This window comes from Coccidioides posadasii, chromosome 2 (assembly GCF_018416015.2).
Source record: "Coccidioides posadasii str. Silveira chromosome 2, complete sequence".
NCBI classification, from domain to species: Eukaryota; Fungi; Ascomycota; class Eurotiomycetes; order Onygenales; family Onygenaceae; genus Coccidioides; species Coccidioides posadasii.
The window spans coordinates 4,636,243-4,653,999 of record NC_089408.1 but is presented as its reverse complement, the minus strand read 5'-3'; the positions used below and the strand labels follow the sequence as shown (position 1 = coordinate 4,653,999).

Sequence of the window (17,757 nt, the reverse complement as noted above, 5' to 3'; positions counted from 1 at the left end):
CTGACTAAAGCGAGACCACGAGGCGCCAACTACTTAGTTAACTACGTTTCTGGCGCTTGGAGGGAGCAAGCTACTGACACAGACCATTTCGTGAAGTAGTTAGATTTCCCATCCTCCCCTACTTAAAACATCCCAAGGAATTATCCCCGCCTTAAGATTCCCACCCAGCACATTAACATCCTAATATATTAAACCACATTACCAAGTCTTTGAAGAAAATGGCTTCCTGGGGGGGCTGCCAGCCCACCAGTTTTGAGCAAAGCAGATGGTTTGTGGATTTCTTGAGGCCTCCCTTGACCCACTTGCCAGCTAAACGCGTCTGATGTTGATGTAGGAAGCATCTCCACAGAATTCTTACTCGGTCAGGCCCCTTCAGTGACGACGATTGGGTTCCTGGACCCGAGACCATGTCTGCTGTAGCATCTTCAAAAGTCCTGTATGTATATGGAAATTGTCTTTTTGGTTGTTACCATGAACTCATCGCTGGATTAGGGTGATGTAAGTAACCTTGATCTATATCGATGCTGCTCCGTTGATTAAATGCATTCAGAGGTGCTGGAGGGCTCGGATGTGAGATTCTCAAGAATTTGGCCTTATCGGGCTTCAAAGACATCCATGTGATTGACATGGGTAAGTGGCTGTGGTCTGGCACCTTGGGGAGATCCTCCTAACAGATGAGCATCCAGATACAATCGATATCTCCAACTTAAACCGACAATTTCTTTTCCGCCAAGATGATGTCGGGAAGCCAAAGGCTGAAGTTGCAGCTGCCTTTGTCCAGAAGAGAGTAAAGGGGGTGAGAATCACACCCTATGTCGGAAAGATTCAAGACAAGGATGAGGATTACTACATGCAGTTCAAGATCGTTGTCTGTGGCCTTGATAGCATCGAAGCGCGACGGTGGATTAATTCTACCCTTGTGGGAATGGTGGACCCGGAGAACCCCGAGAGCTTGAAGCCACTTATCGACGGTGGCACAGAGGGTACGTTCTAGCACCTTTCACTGGTGTTCTAATGAGCCATGCTCTTCCGATATACAGTCCACCCCGAACTAACTCGTATGCAGGATTCAAAGGGCAGGCGAGAGTGATACTGCCAACTCTCACATCTTGTATCGAGTGCCAGCTTGACATGCATGCACCACGGCCTGCAATCCCTTTGTGCACGATTGCAACTATTCCCCGCCAGCCTCAGCACTGTATTGAATGGGCGCACCAAATCGCCTGGGGCGAGAAGCGCAAGGGAGAAGAGTTCGACGGCGATGACTTGGAGCACGTCAGTTGGATCTATCAGACTGCGGTGGAACGTGCCAAACAGTTTTCTATCCCAGGGGTGACATTCTCGATGACTCAGGGTGTCGTGAAGAATATCATCCCCGCCATAGCTTCCACAAACGCCGTGATTGCAGCTGCATGTACATCTGAAGCACTCAAAATCGCAACCTCATGCAATCCGTTTTTGGAGAACTACATGATGTACGCCGGAGAAGAGGGTGTTTACACGTATACCTTTGCCTCGGAACAGAAACCAGATTGTCCTGTTTGTGGGAATTTGGCCAAGAAGATAACCGTTAGTCCCGAAGCAACCCTCCAAGACTTTGTTGACTCGCTGGGCGACCGAGCAGAAGCCCAGCTCAAGTCTCCCAGTTTGCGATCTGAAGAGAAGACGCTGTATCAGCGATTTCCGCCACAGTTAGAGGAACAGACACGGCCCAACCTGAAGCGCAAGCTGACAGAACTAGTCGTAGATGGGGAAGAAGTGGCTGTTAGTGACCCGGCGTTCACCATCGATTTCCGATTTAAGCTTGTATTTAATCACTGAATCTCAAACGCGAGATCTTGACCATGCAACAATGACGCAGCCTGGACGATATCAGTGTTTTTCATCAACAGAAAATCCTAAAATTACATATATACAGCCCAGATATGTATTTCCCGCAATAACTCCCAAGTTTATCATCGCAACGCAAGAAAAAATCAGGTTCCTTTTATAAACGAACGCCTAAATGCAAGATGATCGCAAACCCAACATACTAGCACGTCTATGCTAGTTGCGTGTTAGTCATGTCAGCCAACGCGGCAACATTCCGCTTCAATCTCGCGCACTTGAGTTTTAGGACCTTGACGCTCTCAAGGAAGAGCAGATCGCTGTTAAACTGTCCCACGCTCTCAATATTGAAAATGAAATGATCCCGGACGCGGCCAAGCTTAACCTTGCCTTTGAACTCCTCGTGACGCAAACACTCTCTGCTAACAGTGTCTTTGAAAGGATCCACAACCACAGCTTTCTTTTCTCCTTCTTGTCCTTCGTATCCGCTCCCCGCTTGCGCTGCGTCTTCCGCCGTCACCTGCTCGATCCCAATAACTCCCTTCGGGAAACAGTTTGCAAAGTTAACAGCATCGTTTCCGAGTATTGGGCGCGTGATTTGGATATCTGGAAGGAGTCTATACGATGCTGTCGCTACCGGAGAGAATTTGGCATGATCCTGCCCGATTCCCTTAATACAATGCATCTCAATATCAATCTTCTGTCCCGGCCGTAGCTTTGCGAGCAGAATGTCCGGATATGCGGGTTGAATCACTCCGTGCGGTCCCGAAAAAATTGCAGCCTGACGGCCCACGGGCTCGAAAACAATGTCCTTGGCGTAGACGTGTGCATTATTATAGAGTTTCGTAGGATCGTCCTCGTCGGGACGTGCGTTTTGGTTCTTTGTGCACTCCACGTTGAGTTTTAGAACGATAGTGTTAGAATCACTGGCCGGGCTACCAGAATCAGGTTCTCCTTCTTTGGGCATTCTAAACCAGCTCATCCAATTGATACCCTCAAGAGAACCCTTCAACGGAACGAGGCCTAGCCGGTGGGAGAGAACTTCATCATGTAGCACAGAGGTATTGTTGTGAATGAAAACGAACTCGATGGCAAGAGAGGGGATTTCGGCAATAAGGATACGTCGAAAAGCATTCGCAACGGCAGCATCGACTCCGATTAGGGAAAAGGTAGCCTCGAAAGAGTCATTCTTGTGGAAAGTGACTTGAAAGTTCTAGAAAGGATGAATATAAATAAGCATGAAGCCGGAGAATGCGCGGGGGGTCAAATTTACTTCTTTAAACTTATTCACAGACCAAGAATGGTCTTCTCCTGGCCAATGTCCCGGGAAGTCTGTGGCGGAGATATGCGTGACCGTTTCTGGGTTGATACCAATGATCTATGATATTCAGCAAGAACCATAAACTCGTTAACGCAGCTGGGGAAAGTACCTTTCTTTTGCGAACCTCTTCCGCCGAAGCTATACGGGGCGCCATGGCTTCCTTGCTTTATGGTACCGCGGGGAGAAGCCACTCTGCGCCGACTGAAAGAGATATAAGTTTGACCGCTAGCTCCCGCGGTGAAAGATTTCGAGATCTTCCGCCAACCAGACCGACCGATAGCATAGGCTGCACTAGTCCCAATATAGTATAGTATATCTTTCTCCTAGCTTCAGCTTTGTGGCCAATCACATCGCCCGGAATCGGTCACTGACAATGCAGTCACGTGATTGGTCCAAATCGACATCCATCTCGGCTCGCTTTTGGGGAAAGAAAGTGACGACAGCCGCAGATTCAATTCCTTCTGCTCGCCGCAGATTTCCCGTCAATTGCATAGAGGTTTGAGGCACACTTATCCGGGATTGTGCTGGAACTTCTGCTCGCGCACCATGGCCTCAACTCTCACATTCCTGGCGCGACATGCGCCCAAGAGACTTTGTGTCTCGAGTTCCATACCAAACACAGCGGCCCGCCTCGCAGCCCCCAGACTCTTCTCCAATTCTTCCGCCGCCCGACAGTACGATGAATCCGCATATCAAGCAACCAGACTCATTCCAACCGGCCCCGATTTCCGACCCCATTCGCCGACCGCAGTTGGCGAGGCATCCGGCCTGGAATCCGATGCTGGCCATAACCGAAAGATCCGTCACTATACAGTCAACTTTGGGCCACAACATCCCGCCGCCCACGGTGTGTTGCGATTGATTTTGGAACTCAATGGCGAAGAGATTGTTCGCGCTGACCCGCACGTCGGACTTTTACACCGTGGAACCGAGAAGTTGATCGAGTATAAGACATATCTGCAAGCCCTTCCATACTTCGATCGCCTGGACTACGTTTCCATGATGACCAATGAACAATGCTACTCGTTAGCTGTGGAGAAATTGTTAAATATCGAGATCCCGGAGAGAGCAAAGTGGATTAGAACATTGTTCGGCGAGATTACTAGAATTCTTAACCACCTGATGTCCGTTTTGTCCCACGCTATGGACGTTGGCGCTTTAACACCATTCTTGTGGGGTTTCGAGGAACGAGAAAAATTGATGGTACCATCAGCCTTTGCCCCTTGCCCGTATGCCAGGACCAATGTTGACTTGTCTTTAGGAATTTTACGAAAGAGTTTCCGGCGCTCGTCTCCATGCTGCATATGTTCGACCCGGAGGCGTTCATCAAGATATCCCTCTCGGCCTCCTCGACGATATCTATCAATGGGCTACTCAATTTGGTGACCGCATCGACGAAACCGAAGAACTTCTCACAGACAACAGAATTTGGAAAGCCAGAACCCAAGGGATCGGTGTCGTCTCAGCCGCAGATGCCCTCAATTTCGGCTTCACAGGTGTCATGTTGCGAGGCTCCGGTGTGCCATGGGACATTCGTAAGTCGCAGCCATATGACGCCTACGACCAGGTCGAGTTTGATGTGCCTGTCGGAGTCAATGGAGATTGCTACGACCGATATCTTTGCCGTATGGAGGAATTCCGGCAATCGCTTCGAATCATCCACCAGTGCTTGAACAAAATGCCAGCCGGCCCAGTTCGAGTGGAAGACTACAAGATTAACCCACCTCCCCGTGCCGCCATGAAGGAGAATATGGAAGCTTTGATTCACCACTTCTTGCTCTTTACAAAGGGTTACGCAGTTCCTCCTGGAGAGACATATTCTGCCATTGAAGCTCCCAAGGGTGAAATGGGTGTGTACATTGTCAGCGATGGAAGTGAGAGACCTTATAGATGTAAGATCCGTGCTCCGGGATTCGCCCATCTCGGATGCTTCGATCAGATTTCTCGAGGTCATCTCTTAGCTGACGCCGTCGCTATTATTGGTAAGCCTTCACTCGATGTAGGGTAGCCGTTACAAAAGATTCAAAACACTAATCCGTTCGTTTTCTAGGTACCATGGATCTTGTGTTTGGAGAGGTTGACAGATAACCTACTTGCATAAGTGAAAAGTATTTGCTACCAATTCGATCTAGTGCATAGCCAGCTATTCTTCGCTAAACATTACTCGAGGGCACGAGTGGCTAGATGGGGACGAATTGTTTTACATTACCTACTCCTACTACTTTGCATGTACCCTTTTCCTAGCTGTCTGTTACAATATATGTTCCTTTCTTCCATTTCTATGCAAGGCCATTATCTTGGTGTGAATTGTAGTTCATTAGACCTGGAGTGCTAGCGTGAACCCAGTCATCTCCCGTGCAAGGGGGGGAAAGAAAAAAAGGAAAAGTCGGTCTGACTTCTTGTGATAGACTCTACGTGAAAACAATGGTCGTATCAAAATTTCATCAATCATAAGAATCGTCAGTGTCCAGCCTTAAATAAAAGGCAAGAACGACAACCTCAGCAGCCACAAAAAAGCACATAAGAGTCATCTGTAGCAAGGATACGTAGGAGACAAACTTCCCTCGCATTTCCATTGCCCAAGGGTTGTAGAGCCAAATGGCACAAGGCCTCTATCCAAACCGCGCGCAATCCGTGAATAACAAAAGGCCGGAGGCAGATTATTTTCCCTCTTGATTCGTATGCATTTATTCAAACTCCGTCGTCGTCATATTCAAATAAAAGGTCCCTTGGCCTTGGGCGGGACCCAGGAGGGAAATCCCCATCATCAGGTGGTCTTTCGTTCCTGGTATTTCCTGTGAGCATGCTCTGGATGCTCATGCAGACGCTTTCTACCGTTTGTACGGGGGTCCAGCCTGTGGGGCCGAGGAGGTCAAGACATATGATTCCATTGCTGTAGACATGGGGATGGATGGGGATGCGACGGGGCGTCGGCGATGACTGAGGAAGGGAGATGAATATGACTTCGGGAGCCTCTGTGATCAAAGCCTATAATGAGTATTTATTCATCTTGGAATATTGGAAGAAGAGGGTTTCGGAGCGAACCTATGGGGTAGTTTTTGGTAAATGTGAAATGGAGGCGGTATGTGTCGTTTTGGTAGAGAGGATTAGAATCAAGAACTTGGATATCCATTTCCCACTCGTGGAAGTTGTCTGCGTTCACTATGGATATTCCAGGTGGAAGGGAGGATTGCATCTGCGGAGTTGCATGTTGTTAGAGAAGGACCTCAGCAACCATGAGAAGGCGGCATCATCAGCAGCGAGGTTTCAGGAACAGTAGTACCTTGAGCAGTTCCTATATTCCAGTGTTAGCCCCGCCAACCGGCGCATAGCTGTGACTTGCAAGTTTACCTTTCCCAGACGCTTGTTCGCGAACATGTTGATAAAAATGGAAAATGATACAGGATACAGGTTGTACACAGAGGAGAGAGAATAATAAAAGTGTAGAAACCCAGCAGAAGCTTTCAGAGTTAGTGAATAAAAGCACTTTTGATTAACAGTGACTCATTGCAGAGCACAAGGTGGGTGAGCCTGATTTGGTAAGCTACACCTCTTGGGTTCATTGATCAGTCAGTCCACTCCAGCCAAAGAGAAACAACAATCAATTCACAGCTCCGGGCAAAGAATAACCAGGCATCGTCTTATGATCAGTGGGTGCCTACGCAGGGCGGCCGGCAAGCGCAGGGCCGATGACGATGGCGAAGGATCTCACGTGTGTGGCTTGTGAACCGCCCTAGTCCACTTCTAGCTAGCTAGCTGGTTGAGCTGAGATTCAACATGGTGCGTTAGTTTTGGTGGAATGGCTTTTTTGCAGTCAAGACGGTGACGAAGAAACACAAGGATTGAATACCGAGTGCTTTGTAGATGGAATAGCCCATCTCTGCAATAATGCATGGAGTTTTCTGTATTAAATATGTGAGATAAGGATATTGCCTCCACATGCTTATAATGCATCAATGTTGTTCAACCTTGCACCACATTCTGGGGGTAAGCAAACGCAACATTACAATGGGAGCGCCATTGGATTTTGATAAATCTTCTGGCATGCTTTGGCTGACTCGGTACCCTTTTTGCTCCGTATGGAGTACATTATCCACTTGGACATTCCTCTATAACTCGCGTTGGGGAATCCTCTCTGCATATTGATTGGATGCTTGAGCAGAGGACACGGGATGATTTTGCCACCGATCTCAATGCTGACCTCCAACAATCAACTGGCCGAAGGTTCCCAACCTTTGTTGCAGCATTATACCACCAGCCTGGATATTTACCTTGTCCCTGTCGCGCTACAATTTGCCTCTCGGAGGTGTTCCTGCTGCAGGCTCGCTTCTTTGTCCGCGGGAGGCTTGTTGCGGCTGGTGACCCAAGCTGTGGCTGGTGCCTAGCGCTGCCCCACTTTCGCCCAGGAGGCTGAGGCCGATCCAGGGATGGTTCAGGTACCTCTGGGTGCTGCGAAAGTTGCCTGGAATCTCAGGTCACTGGGAAACGAAGGCTGACCGTCGGACCCCGCAGTCAACACATCTCGTTCAGCCTCTCCCTGCGCTTCCTCTTCCCAACCCGTCCATCACCTCTCCGTCAGTGCTCACAGAAATCAATGCTATGGTTTGATCCCTGGTGGTACGTTGTGCACTCCGTCATTAATCTTGGCCTGGTCAGAATTGGTGATCTCTCCGCGGGGATCCTCAGCGCGTAGTTCGCCAGTTGCAAGCTCAATCGTTGACAGGCTAACTGCTCGCAGATCCGCAAGGCAGAGGTCAACAGAACGCTTAGACCCCTTCTTTCCACAAGGTCACCTTGTCTTATTCAAGAACCACTTTCTGTTTTCTGTTTGCTTCCGTTCGATTGTGTTTTTCTGCCCCGCCCCAGCGCTCCCAAGCCGCCGTCGCACTACCCTTGAAAAGTTACGGCCACCAGTCTCTTCTCCCAGCGCTTGAGAGGATCGATCTTCAAACAGTAATAAATATGAGTTGTAAGTCAAATATCTTTCATCTCATTCAAATTCTGCCTCGTCCATGGTATGCCTCGACTTCCTATTCAAGTCACTACGCCTGCGCCGTTAAACACCGATGGATTCCTTTTATAAGCCAGCTCCCATTGGTCATCTGAACTTGGAAATGCACCTGATCACAACAAACATGGTCATGCTTGTCAATGCCAAATAATATTCGAGATTCGGAAGGCTAACATATAAGTTTGATACTTCCCAGTCACAACTATGCTCAATAAGCTGCAAGGGCAACCTGAAAGCTACGAGAAAAAGTACGGAATACCTGTTGACTAAAAATCATGGAACCTTTATCGCTTACGGACGCCAGAGCACAGTACAAATTTGGTAGGACGCTAGGCGCTGGAACATATGGCATTGTTCGTGAAGCAGAAGGCCCGAATGGAAAGGCAGCCGTCAAGATAATTCTCAAGAAGAATGTGAAAGGCAACGAACAGATGGTCTACGATGAACTTGATATGTTGCAACGCCTTCACCATCCCCACATTGTCAGATTCCATGATTGGTTTGAATCGAGGGTATGTTTAGAGCTGCGGCTGATCCCCTTGGCACACTGTTGTGCTGACGAGATGCAGGATAAATACTATATCGTAACCCAGTTAGCTACTGGCGGAGAGTTGTTCGATAGAATCTGTGACTATGGAAAATTCACGGAGAAGGATGCTTCCCAGACAATCCTGCAGGTGCTGGATGCTGTCAACTACCTGCATGAGCGCAATATCGTCCATCGAGGTAAATTCTTTCTGTTTCTATTTCAAGCCTGTCAACTAACTTTGAACTTAGATTTGAAGCCTGAGAACCTCCTTTATCTCACTCGCGCCCAAGATTCACAGCTCGTCTTGGCCGATTTTGGAATTGCAAAAATGTTGCACAGTCCATCTGAAGTCCTCACAAATATGGCGGGTTCATTCGGTTATGCTGCCCCCGAGGTGATGTTGAAGCAGGGACATGGAAAAGCCGTCGACATGTGGTCTCTCGGGGTTATCACTTATACATTACTCTGCGGTTATTCTCCATTCCGCTCTGAGAACCTCCAAGACTTGATCGACGAATGCCGAAGCGGCCATATCGTGTTCCATGAAAGATACTGGAGAGACGTTTCCAAAGATGCCAAGGACTTTATCCTCACGCTCCTACAGACTGACCCAACCAAACGAGCAACAAGTGCGGAAGCACTTCAGCACCGATGGCTGAAGGGAGAGACCGCTACTGACCACAACTTGTTGCCAGAACTCAAGGCATACATGGCCAAGGCTCGTCTCAAGCGGGGTATCGAGATCGTGAAGTTGGCCAACCGTATCGAAGCCCTCAAAATGCAGGGAGAAGACGATGACGATATTCCTAGCGCTATCCCAGACAATACGACCCCCTCTTCCAACAGCGGACCAGGAGACCAGACCTCTCCGGTGACTGCGCCCACCAACAAGAAGCGAAGCCTTAGCAGAGCTGCAAAGAGTGCTATTTTCCGTGAAGTGGTGCTCGCCAAAGTCCGCGAGATGAGGCAACAAGAGCAAAAGGAGAAAGTGGAGAAAGAGGCACTAGAAAGGGCAGAAAAGGAGAAACACAAATAGGGCACTCATTTTCCAAAAGCAATATGACTTGATACCCTTGTTGCCTCACATGTCCTTGTTGATGTTTGTTGTGTTCTAGTGGAAATTAGAATAAAAATGTGATCTCTGTCGAAATCTGGTCTAAGTCATGCTTCGCGGAAAACTCGGGTGTGCTTATTTCTCTAGGTATACATAGGAGTTCAAAGAGTGTTATGCGAAATCTGTCTCCCCTTTATAATCTATGCGCCTGTATATATGCCAGGGATCAGTCCGGGTGACAACGATTGCAATGTGACAGTCCGATTACTTACAGCGTGTCTTTGAGAATAATTTGGTTCATACATTCGTTCCCATTTCCATCTAAAAATCATCTAAACATACATGTCATTATCGATATTTCTGCAGCGAATCTTCTTCTCCCTACTTTCGAACCACCATTCTAGCAACCGTACAACTCCCCCAATGCCTCTTCGCAAATCCTTTCATAATATTCTGACCCTTTCCAGCCCCTCTTAGGATCCCTAATGCCCACCGTGTTCCACCCTTCCGATCGCAAGCGAACGATTCGTTCCTGCTTAGTTTCACTCCCGTTCGAAACATTACGATTCCCACTACTGGTGCGGCTCAATGGGTTATTTGTTGGGACACCGCCATTACTTTGCTCACGAAAAGGCGTGAAACTCCAGTATGATGCGAGACGGTTACTTTTAGTGGCTTTGTGGATACATTGAAGTTGAGTGACTTCAGAAATGAGACCGCTGATGTTGGAAATGTTGGTATTGAGCTGGGTGGGGAGGGAAGTCAAGATGTTGAGCATGCGTCCTGATGCTTGGAGTTTTGGTTTCTGGTGCAATTGGAGCGGGTGACGCGGAAGCTCATTTGGTGTGAGATCGATAGAATCAATTGGGACGGGGGTTCGACTTTTCAACCTAGCATCCGGAGAAACTGCATCCGCAGAAATTGCATTTAGTGGGGCTGGCTTGGGCGTCCGGTTGGGGATTTGCGAATCGGCTGTCCTGCGTGGTGACAATGGAGAAGGTGAGAAAAGTGGTAGCGGAATCAAGGATCTGTCAGGGATCGGTATATTGCTCAGACCTGGCCTTTTGCTTCTAGTCTTTTGGACACGCAGAGGTGGCGGCATAAGTTCAGACACGGACTCGACATCTGCTTCAATTGCCTCAATATCATCATTCCCTGGTGGCTCCAGATCAAAGGTAAACGCATTTTCTGCAGTTTTCGTAGTAAATTCACCCATATCTTCTCCAGAAGCTTGACATTTGTACCTGGCATAAGTTCTCCATGGTTCCGTCAAATAGCAAACAGCATAGACGCGCTTTAAAGTCGCGTCACTCAAAGATCCAGAGACTGACTCGAGATCGTCTTCATTTTCTCTGTCCTCATCCTCATCGATATTGTGTTCATGACCAGAATTTCCATATATATTCGCGTTGTTGGTATTTCCAGAATTTGAATCTGACTTTTTTAATTCCTTCGTCACATTTTGAAGGGAAAGCTTGCACGCGACATAGCCCTCTTTGGCCAAATTCAAGAGTAGAAGCTTATTGCTTGAATAATTGTGAGCTGCTCGACCCAAAGTTTCATATGAAGCCGCACCATAGTATTGAAGATATGCTCTATGAATAGTGTGCAGCTGTTATCAAGTCAGCAAGTCAGTATTCGTGTTCCAGGCCCGGTCTTGGTTGAAGAGGGAGTTTTACGGCTTTTACATACGTTCTCATCGAGACTTCCCATCAGGTCATGAGAAAGTGCAGCACACTGCTTGTATTGGCGCTTTAGAAGAAGTATTTTAATTTCTTGCAGCGCGAGCCTCCATTGCTCTGATGGCTTGGAGATGCACCAGGCAGTGCTGGTTGGCCTATAGGGAGATAATGACATAGTTCTCAGGGAGCTAGGCAGTCCAGAGCCTTTTAATTATGAAAACCTTCATAACAACATAATGCGCTCAGAAACATCGTTTCCAGTTTTAAAGGCCTGAAATAGATGAGGGAGATGAAAACAAGTGAAATAAGTGTCAGGAAATGTGGTCCAATGGAATTAGCCATGTTGCCTGTGTGATAACTGCCGAGAGCCCATATCACAAGGCCTTTGCTAAGAAATAAGTGAAGGATATAAAGGATAAGTATCATTTTGCATATTCACTGCAAAAATCTTGTCACGAAGCTTCCATTGAATCCGGCTTCCCACAGGCAGCTTTTAGGGTGGCCAATGCTTCAATATCGGTTATATCATGATTTGCTTGCCAGCATAATTTTCCTACCCAAAAAGACATTATTCCCATACTAGCAAAATACCTGGGCGCACCAGATATGGAAGAGTAACATATATCCCTTTCAGAGCCGATTGCGGTTGGTCCTGGTCAACTTCGGATGAAGAGCGTTGGATCTCATTCCAAGGACCCAGAATCGCCATCCCACATTTCAACCTAATCTGAATTTTGAAGAAAGGTCGTCTATATATTAGCAATCTCGTCTTTGGTCAAAAAAGTGCGTGTTTTGCTAAAGGGATGCGATGGTTGACGCCGAGATTGGTGTGTTGACATCGAAGCCAATGGCTGACTAAAGGCTGGTTGCAGCCAGCAACACCCCGAAGGCCGACGGCCACATTTCCTATCCGTTCTTCCATAACTACGTTGGCTACTAAGGGTATGAAATGAAATCGCATCTCAGGGATTGTAGGTTTCCGGATGCCGGAGAAAATGGGTTGAAAGTAGTCATTAATCATTCCATTAACAGCAAAATTTCCACGCGCAAAATGAGTATCTAAAACCTTCATGGCAAGCCCTAAAGTTCCCACATAAAACTCCGGCTTTTTAAGGGGGAAAAAAAAAAGAAGAAAAGAAAATGCTCTAGAGAAAAGGGTAAATGAAGAGAGTTAAGAGGCCTTCGCCCCCCTCCGGCTCAACCCCCCCTTGCTGTTCCTAAATTGTCAGCTGCAGCAAAGGCCTCTCTCGTGGAAGCCAGTCCTTGGATAAGGTCCCCGAGCAGACGGTCTAGTTCGGCAGAAACCGTGTCTTCGCTACCCCCCTCAGTAAGAGATTCGGAACTAGGAGGCATGGGCTCTGGGAAATAGAGAGACGATGGCCTATCTGCTTCCAGGACGGGTTCACCCAGTCTGGCATCCGTAGAGTACAGAGATGAGACCACCGATCGGCGTCTTTGCTCCGTAGAGGTTCCGTTCCTCAACGTGGTCTCGCGACTCCAGCTGGTGCCTGGATAGTCGTTAAACGACCCTACGAGCGTTGAGGATTCATAGTCCTCGTACAAGCTGGAAGGCGGCATGGTTGGAAATCGGTCAGTGGGCGTATGGCGCTCTTCATGAGGGGTGCCAGGGTTAGATGGGCTCGATGCTCCGTCAAACCTAAATGGGTCTCGATCCATGTCAGACTGCGCAGATAAAGCGGTTGAAGGACGTGAACCACCGGGAGATTCAGCCCGGCTAGAACGTCTCCTCCCGAGGGGTGGTGGCTGAAGGGTAGGGAAGGGCTGATTTGGACCCCTAATCGTGCCTTCTAGATCGGCTCTCCAAGGGTAAATGGTGTCGGGGTCAATGTGCTCTTCAGCTTCACCCCCAATAGGCCCGTCCTCCACCACGGGATCGTCACCAGGGGCACCTTCATCTGCATTCATAATTGGAAAGGTCCAGGTCATGGTTTCGCGCTTATCTGATTTGAATGTTCCATCTTCAGATGCAGAGCGATCATCAAGATTTCCTTGGGTCATAGTCTCGGGTTCATCAGTTATACGTGTCGCCGATTCAAAGGTCCATTCCATTGTAGGTGGACGCGGACCACGAGGTTGGAATTCTTGAGATGCACTGCTGGAACTTGATGAATTGCGGAAAAGACGAGCGCTAGAGCGATTTGCTCGAATGGTATCGGGGTCTGCTAGTTGAAACGGAGGATTGTTCGAAGCGGAGCCAGCTGCATAATGTGCAGATTCATAGTCCCCAAGGTTAATGTCGATGAAAGTTGATGTGACCGATGATCTATCAGTATCGGTTCGAAGAGGCAAATCCGAGGAACGCCGCTGCTTCTGCACTGGTACAAAATCATTCTTGGTTTCATACTTGTAGTCTGGCTTTGACTCGTTAAATAGGCCTTCCATCGCTGCGGCTCCTCGTTTGACGCGTTCGTCAAAATTGGCCTTCTCGTCTGGAGTCATTTCAGAGGGCTGACCAAAAGCACGCGGAGCGGCTGTAGGAGTAAGAGCCTCATCCAGAGCAGCTAACGAAGCGGATAGTTCATCCAAGTCTAGTATTGAGTGACGCTTCTCGAAGCCGGCAGTGGTGCTAAAATTCCAGTCTTCATTTTCTAGCGTGCTAGCGGGATCCGGCATTTCGGCAGCTAACGCACCACCGGGATTAAATAGAGAGATCCGCTGTCCGCCTCGTTGCGACCACTGGTAATATATTCGGACCAACTCGCTGAGAATAGCTGTCGGATGTGTATCGCTTGACCCCACAATATATTCATGTTCTAAAATGTCTTTCATTGAGGGGCGTGTCTTGGGATCAGAGGTAAGTGAGTACGATACAAGTGATCGCAAGTTCTCAGAATAGGTGTCGCCCTCAAGCTTTGGAGCGAACCGATTCAGCTGGCGACCAATTTGCATTCGCTCACGTAAAGTCGCGTTGGGGGGATTTCCTGTTGCACATTCAAACAGTGTGCATCCGTACGCCCAGACATCAACCTACAAGATGTTCAGCTTCGTTCATTCACGCACTGAGTAAATTTCAATAATAATAAACACTCACTTCGCTTCCATACTGGTGGGGCTCCACAGCTCTATTTGGAAACATTTCTGGCGGCATCCAGTGAGGGGTGCCAATCCATGTCGATCGTTTATCAAGCTTGGTTTGGAGCACTCCAGCTACCCCAAAGTCACAGATCTCGAGTCTTCCTTCTTCATGGATAAGAACATTCGCAGCTGTGAAAGCAAGCTTAGTTAGCCCCTTTCATTCACAGATGATCATGCGACCGCCATTAGGAACTGCATAATCCAGTCACAGAGTTGGCCACATAGGTTTGAAGGAGCTGTGCAGAAAAGGAAGTTTTGCTACATCCTCATGGCCTCTGAGTACTTCATTAAACCTTTCGTCGCACTCTTCACACAAAGTATCGTCTCAACAATTTGTCATCGCATCTCTTTGTAGTGATTCTTTCATCGCCCTGGGAAACCAAAAGAAACTTACCTTTCACATCACGGTGAATAATCCCGGCATCATGAATGGCTTTTAAGCCCTCAGCTAGCTCCCTTGCAATAGGTATAATAAACTTCTCATCGAGCTTATCCCCAGTTGCTCTCATCTACGACAATCAAACTCGTCAGTTCCAGTAACCCCAGAAAAGGTGGGCGGAATGTCACGATCCAAAGGGATCAAAGCAGCCTGGGAGACATGAATCTCACGATACCACGTCTAAAACTGGTATCATAAAAATGCCCGCTCTCCAGTCACCTAGCTAAAGCGAAAATTACAGTGGGAATCTTACCAGAGTCTTAACACTGCCACCTGGACAATACTCGCAAATAAGCCATAATTGTGAGTGGATGGAGACGGCCTCAATGAGCATGTTGATATTCTTTGCTCCCGCATCTTTGACTTGCTGCAAGACTTTGGTTTCGTGAATAAAGTCCTTAATGGACTCATCTTTCAAATCCCTCATGGCCTTATAATCGAGTGTGTCTATATCCATTACCTTTATTGCAACCAACTTCTGGGATGACAGCTGACGCCTATGAATTGTGTCAGTATAGAAAAGAACTAATAATATAACAAACTATCACAAGGGGATATACCCTTTATACACTCTACCATATGACCCTTTTCCAATCAGCTCTTCGAACGTATATGGAGGAACTTCAGTTTTTGCGCGTCGGCACATCTCAGTGACGGCTGCACCCTGTTCTCGAGCAAGTCGCATCGCTTCTGATTTCTGTTTTGTCAGTGCCATCATGGCCAACGATGGATCCAGAAACCTTGAACGATCCATTTTTGGAAGAGGTGGTTGTTCTGTTCTTGGTATACGCGCGTTTCCTAGCAGCTGTTGTTGATGCTGGGAATTACGTCTAAAGAACCTGTTTGGAAGGCTGGGTTTTTGCCTATCTGAACCTGACTTTGAATTCAAATGCTTTGCACGAATATCGGGAGTCTCAGGTGTACTTCGAGGCAGAAAGAGCTTCTTGAATGACTCCGCCAGCCGGTGGATGCTCCTCTTTCGATGTTTCGAAGTTACAGAGGATGTCGGTACGTGCTGAGGGTGGGAGGCTGGCGCGTCGACTTCCGCTGGAAGAACAAGGCTACCTTCGCGTCCGTTGAAAACGACTGCGTTATCGAGAGCAATACAGGGCTGAGTAACGCTCCGTCGGTGGGAACCTGAAGGCTCGACAACAATCTGTGGAATGTCGTCTTTAGGCTTACCAGCAGGCTCAGTAACCCGGCGTAGCCCAGGAGCTCGACCTGGAAGTTCGAGTTTACCGTGAGAATTAGCAGCAGAAGGGAAGAAATTGAGCGGGTCAAATTGCGCCCGATTACTGGAAGTGTCGAACTGGTGTGGATGAGGGAATTTTGTGAGCTGTCGGCTTGGTGGGCCAACCCTCGGGGGACTAGTTTTCCGAGAGCGAAGTTTTTCAACCTGAAGATTAGGTGGCTGTAAACTTATCACAGGAGAATGAAGGGGTCGTGGAGGCTGTCGGATAAAGTCTAAATCCGAATCCTGTTCGTGAAGACGGGGTGTACGGCAGCACTCGCACGCGCTTCGATAGGGGCCAACTCGCTGCCCGGCTGGATTTGCAAGGCAATCGGTACCAATAAGCTCAGATTCAGAGTATAATGAAGGTGTATACTGGTTACGGCTCTGACCTAGTTGCTGGGAGGGGAGGCTATCGTCGCCATCAAATTGGGCTCCAGTGCCTTGTAAAAATTGAGATCGACTCGGCTCTGCGTGGCCCTGCCCTTCGTGGAATGCAGCGAGAGCTTCTTGGGCACACCGCTCTGCTAGCTTAACAGTTTCTCGTGTATAGTCTGCTGCAGCTGGAACACAAAGATCATGTGTTCCGACACTGCTTTGATGTTTCGAACTTTGATATGCCTGAGGAAGGCTTATATGTGGTTTGTCACTCCCTTGTCTTCTGGGTGTGCAAAACTGATCAGCAAATAGTATAACAATTCAGGTTTTGGTAATAATACCTTAAAGGGATCCTATCCACATCAACAGAAAATGAGACTCCTAATTAATTATAAGTGTCAGCCAGGAAAATGACTTTTTAACATAACAAACAATTTAACTTGATAGTTCAATCTACATCAATGTGCTTACCTGGTTGAGCTGCACTGTGAAAATGGCGGAAACCTTTTTCCTCAACAGAACAATCCTTGATATCTGACTCCGAAGAGAAAGGATTGTACTCCTCATACGGATACTCGGGGTGAGAAGGAAGACCTTCGCCAATGCCTAGTTCAACAACACGTTAAAAAAAATAAAAAGAAAAATAAAAATAAAAGCAAAAGATACACTAAGCGCTATAGGGTATACCTACGTTGTTGAATGGATTCACTTGTCGAGGCCGGACGGGCTCGGGCTCTAAGGAAGTCAAATGTTAGGTTACAGTTCATGAACAGTGCGATGAATAAAGCAAACCGAGAAATGGCATTGCGCCGAAAGATTCCTGGATGCTCCATTGCAATTAATAATAAGTGCAGGGGATGCGGGAGCCTTTGGGGGAAGAGAGGAAGCGACTTGAGGAAGGGGTTGAAGCAATTATGGCAACAAGTCAAAAGTCCCCGAGGAACAAGGAAAAAAAGGTAGGTTATTGCAAGTAGCTTGTTGAGCTATGCCAGCGATGCGTCGATATAAGCAAAATGGGAAAAGGAAAAAGGAAGCCGAATCAAAAGAAATGAAGGGATAGAGAAGAAAGAGACATTGTGGGAAAACCAAAGTAGCGAGGAGAGCTGTCCACTTACGTGTCACCTCAAGAAACTCAAATGGAGATGATTCGACGGAGAGCGATGGGTATGGAGAGAAGGGAGTATCTTGA

General features: G+C 47.8%; 7 protein-coding genes across 7 annotated transcripts; 3 read left to right on the top strand and 4 right to left on the bottom strand.

The window, feature by feature from the left end:
- The first annotated feature begins 111 nt into the window (after positions 1-111).
- D8B26_003958 (uncharacterized protein) lies at positions 112-1,869 on the top strand. Its single transcript, XM_003071589.2, has 6 exons — positions 112-268; positions 335-436; positions 493-498; positions 551-630; positions 687-983; positions 1,067-1,869. The coding sequence occupies exons 1-6, from the start codon at positions 219-221 to the stop codon at positions 1,819-1,821; spliced, it is 1,290 nt and encodes a 429-aa protein (XP_003071635.2). The 5' UTR covers positions 112-218; the 3' UTR covers positions 1,822-1,869.
- Positions 1,853-3,382, bottom strand: RPC40 (DNA-directed RNA polymerase core subunit rpc40). The gene is made up of 3 exons (XM_003071590.2): positions 3,258-3,382; positions 3,101-3,205; positions 1,853-3,040 (listed from the first exon to the last, which is right to left on the bottom strand). The coding sequence occupies exons 1-3, from the start codon at positions 3,300-3,302 to the stop codon at positions 2,042-2,044; spliced, it is 1,149 nt and encodes a 382-aa protein (XP_003071636.1). The 5' UTR covers positions 3,303-3,382; the 3' UTR covers positions 1,853-2,041.
- Positions 3,383-3,588: 206 nt separating this feature from the next.
- Positions 3,589-5,427, top strand: NUO49 (NADH:ubiquinone oxidoreductase 49kD subunit). The gene is made up of 3 exons (XM_003071591.2): positions 3,589-4,351; positions 4,410-5,130; positions 5,199-5,427. Exons 1-3 carry the CDS (start codon positions 3,695-3,697, stop codon positions 5,234-5,236), a joined length of 1,416 nt encoding a protein of 471 aa, XP_003071637.1. The 5' UTR covers positions 3,589-3,694; the 3' UTR covers positions 5,237-5,427.
- Positions 5,428-5,430: 3 nt separating this feature from the next.
- On the bottom strand, positions 5,431-6,888 carry D8B26_003955 (uncharacterized protein). The gene is made up of 2 exons (XM_066124320.1): positions 6,194-6,888; positions 5,431-6,123 (listed from the first exon to the last, which is right to left on the bottom strand). The coding sequence occupies exons 1-2, from the start codon at positions 6,342-6,344 to the stop codon at positions 5,840-5,842; spliced, it is 435 nt and encodes a 144-aa protein (XP_065980400.1). The 5' UTR covers positions 6,345-6,888; the 3' UTR covers positions 5,431-5,839.
- A 344-nt stretch (positions 6,889-7,232) lies between these two features.
- On the top strand, positions 7,233-10,020 carry D8B26_003954 (uncharacterized protein). Its single transcript, XM_003071593.2, has 6 exons — positions 7,233-7,765; positions 7,887-8,117; positions 8,356-8,407; positions 8,464-8,671; positions 8,729-8,885; positions 8,937-10,020. The coding sequence occupies exons 2-6, from the start codon at positions 8,111-8,113 to the stop codon at positions 9,722-9,724; spliced, it is 1,212 nt and encodes a 403-aa protein (XP_003071639.1). The 5' UTR covers positions 7,233-7,765; positions 7,887-8,110; the 3' UTR covers positions 9,725-10,020.
- Positions 10,021-10,142: 122 nt separating this feature from the next.
- D8B26_003953 (uncharacterized protein) lies at positions 10,143-11,599 on the bottom strand (the record flags this gene model as incomplete). Its single annotated transcript, XM_003071594.2, has 2 exons — positions 10,143-11,354; positions 11,435-11,599. 2 exons carry the CDS (start codon positions 11,597-11,599, stop codon positions 10,143-10,145), a joined length of 1,377 nt encoding a protein of 458 aa, XP_003071640.2.
- Positions 11,600-12,621: 1,022 nt separating this feature from the next.
- On the bottom strand, positions 12,622-17,401 carry D8B26_003952 (uncharacterized protein; the record flags this gene model as incomplete). The annotated part of the gene is made up of 9 exons (XM_066124319.1): positions 12,622-14,412; positions 14,477-14,649; positions 14,915-15,029; positions 15,213-15,456; positions 15,520-16,851; positions 16,910-16,949; positions 17,040-17,174; positions 17,260-17,303; positions 17,361-17,401. 9 exons carry the CDS (start codon positions 17,399-17,401, stop codon positions 12,622-12,624), a joined length of 3,915 nt encoding a protein of 1,304 aa, XP_065980399.1.
- Between the last annotated feature and the right edge of the window lie 356 nt (positions 17,402-17,757).

Bases quoted from the DNA above. Each gene is read 5' to 3' on its own strand.
- NUO49 (XM_003071591.2), top strand. From the start codon at position 3,695: ATGGCCTCAACTCTCACATTCCTGGCGCGACATGCGCCCAAGAGACTT. The intron at 4,352-4,409 runs GTACCATCAGCC...ACTTGTCTTTAG, and splicing joins AGGAACGAGAAAAATTGATG to GAATTTTACGAAAGAGTTTC. The intron at 5,131-5,198 runs GTAAGCCTTCAC...TTCGTTTTCTAG, and splicing joins TGACGCCGTCGCTATTATTG to GTACCATGGATCTTGTGTTT.
- D8B26_003958 (XM_003071589.2), top strand. From the start codon at position 219: ATGGCTTCCTGGGGGGGCTGCCAGCCCACCAGTTTTGAGCAAAGCAGA. The intron at 631-686 runs GTAAGTGGCTGT...ATGAGCATCCAG, and splicing joins CATCCATGTGATTGACATGG to ATACAATCGATATCTCCAAC. The intron at 984-1,066 runs GTACGTTCTAGC...ACTCGTATGCAG, and splicing joins TATCGACGGTGGCACAGAGG to GATTCAAAGGGCAGGCGAGA.
- D8B26_003954 (XM_003071593.2), top strand. The intron at 8,672-8,728 runs GTATGTTTAGAG...GACGAGATGCAG, and splicing joins ATGATTGGTTTGAATCGAGG to GATAAATACTATATCGTAAC. The intron at 8,886-8,936 runs GTAAATTCTTTC...CTTTGAACTTAG, and splicing joins GCGCAATATCGTCCATCGAG to ATTTGAAGCCTGAGAACCTC.
- RPC40 (XM_003071590.2), bottom strand. From the start codon at position 3,302: ATGGCGCCCCGTATAGCTTCGGCGGAAGAGGTTCGCAAAAGAAAG. The intron at 3,206-3,257 runs GTACTTTCCCCA...TGAATATCATAG, and splicing joins AAGAGGTTCGCAAAAGAAAG to ATCATTGGTATCAACCCAGA. The intron at 3,041-3,100 runs GTAAATTTGACC...CATCCTTTCTAG, and splicing joins CTGTGAATAAGTTTAAAGAA to AACTTTCAAGTCACTTTCCA.
- D8B26_003955 (XM_066124320.1), bottom strand. From the start codon at position 6,344: ATGCAATCCTCCCTTCCACCTGGAATATCCATAGTGAACGCAGACAAC. The intron at 6,124-6,193 runs GTTCGCTCCGAA...CTTTGATCACAG, and splicing joins TACCAAAAACTACCCCATAG to AGGCTCCCGAAGTCATATTC.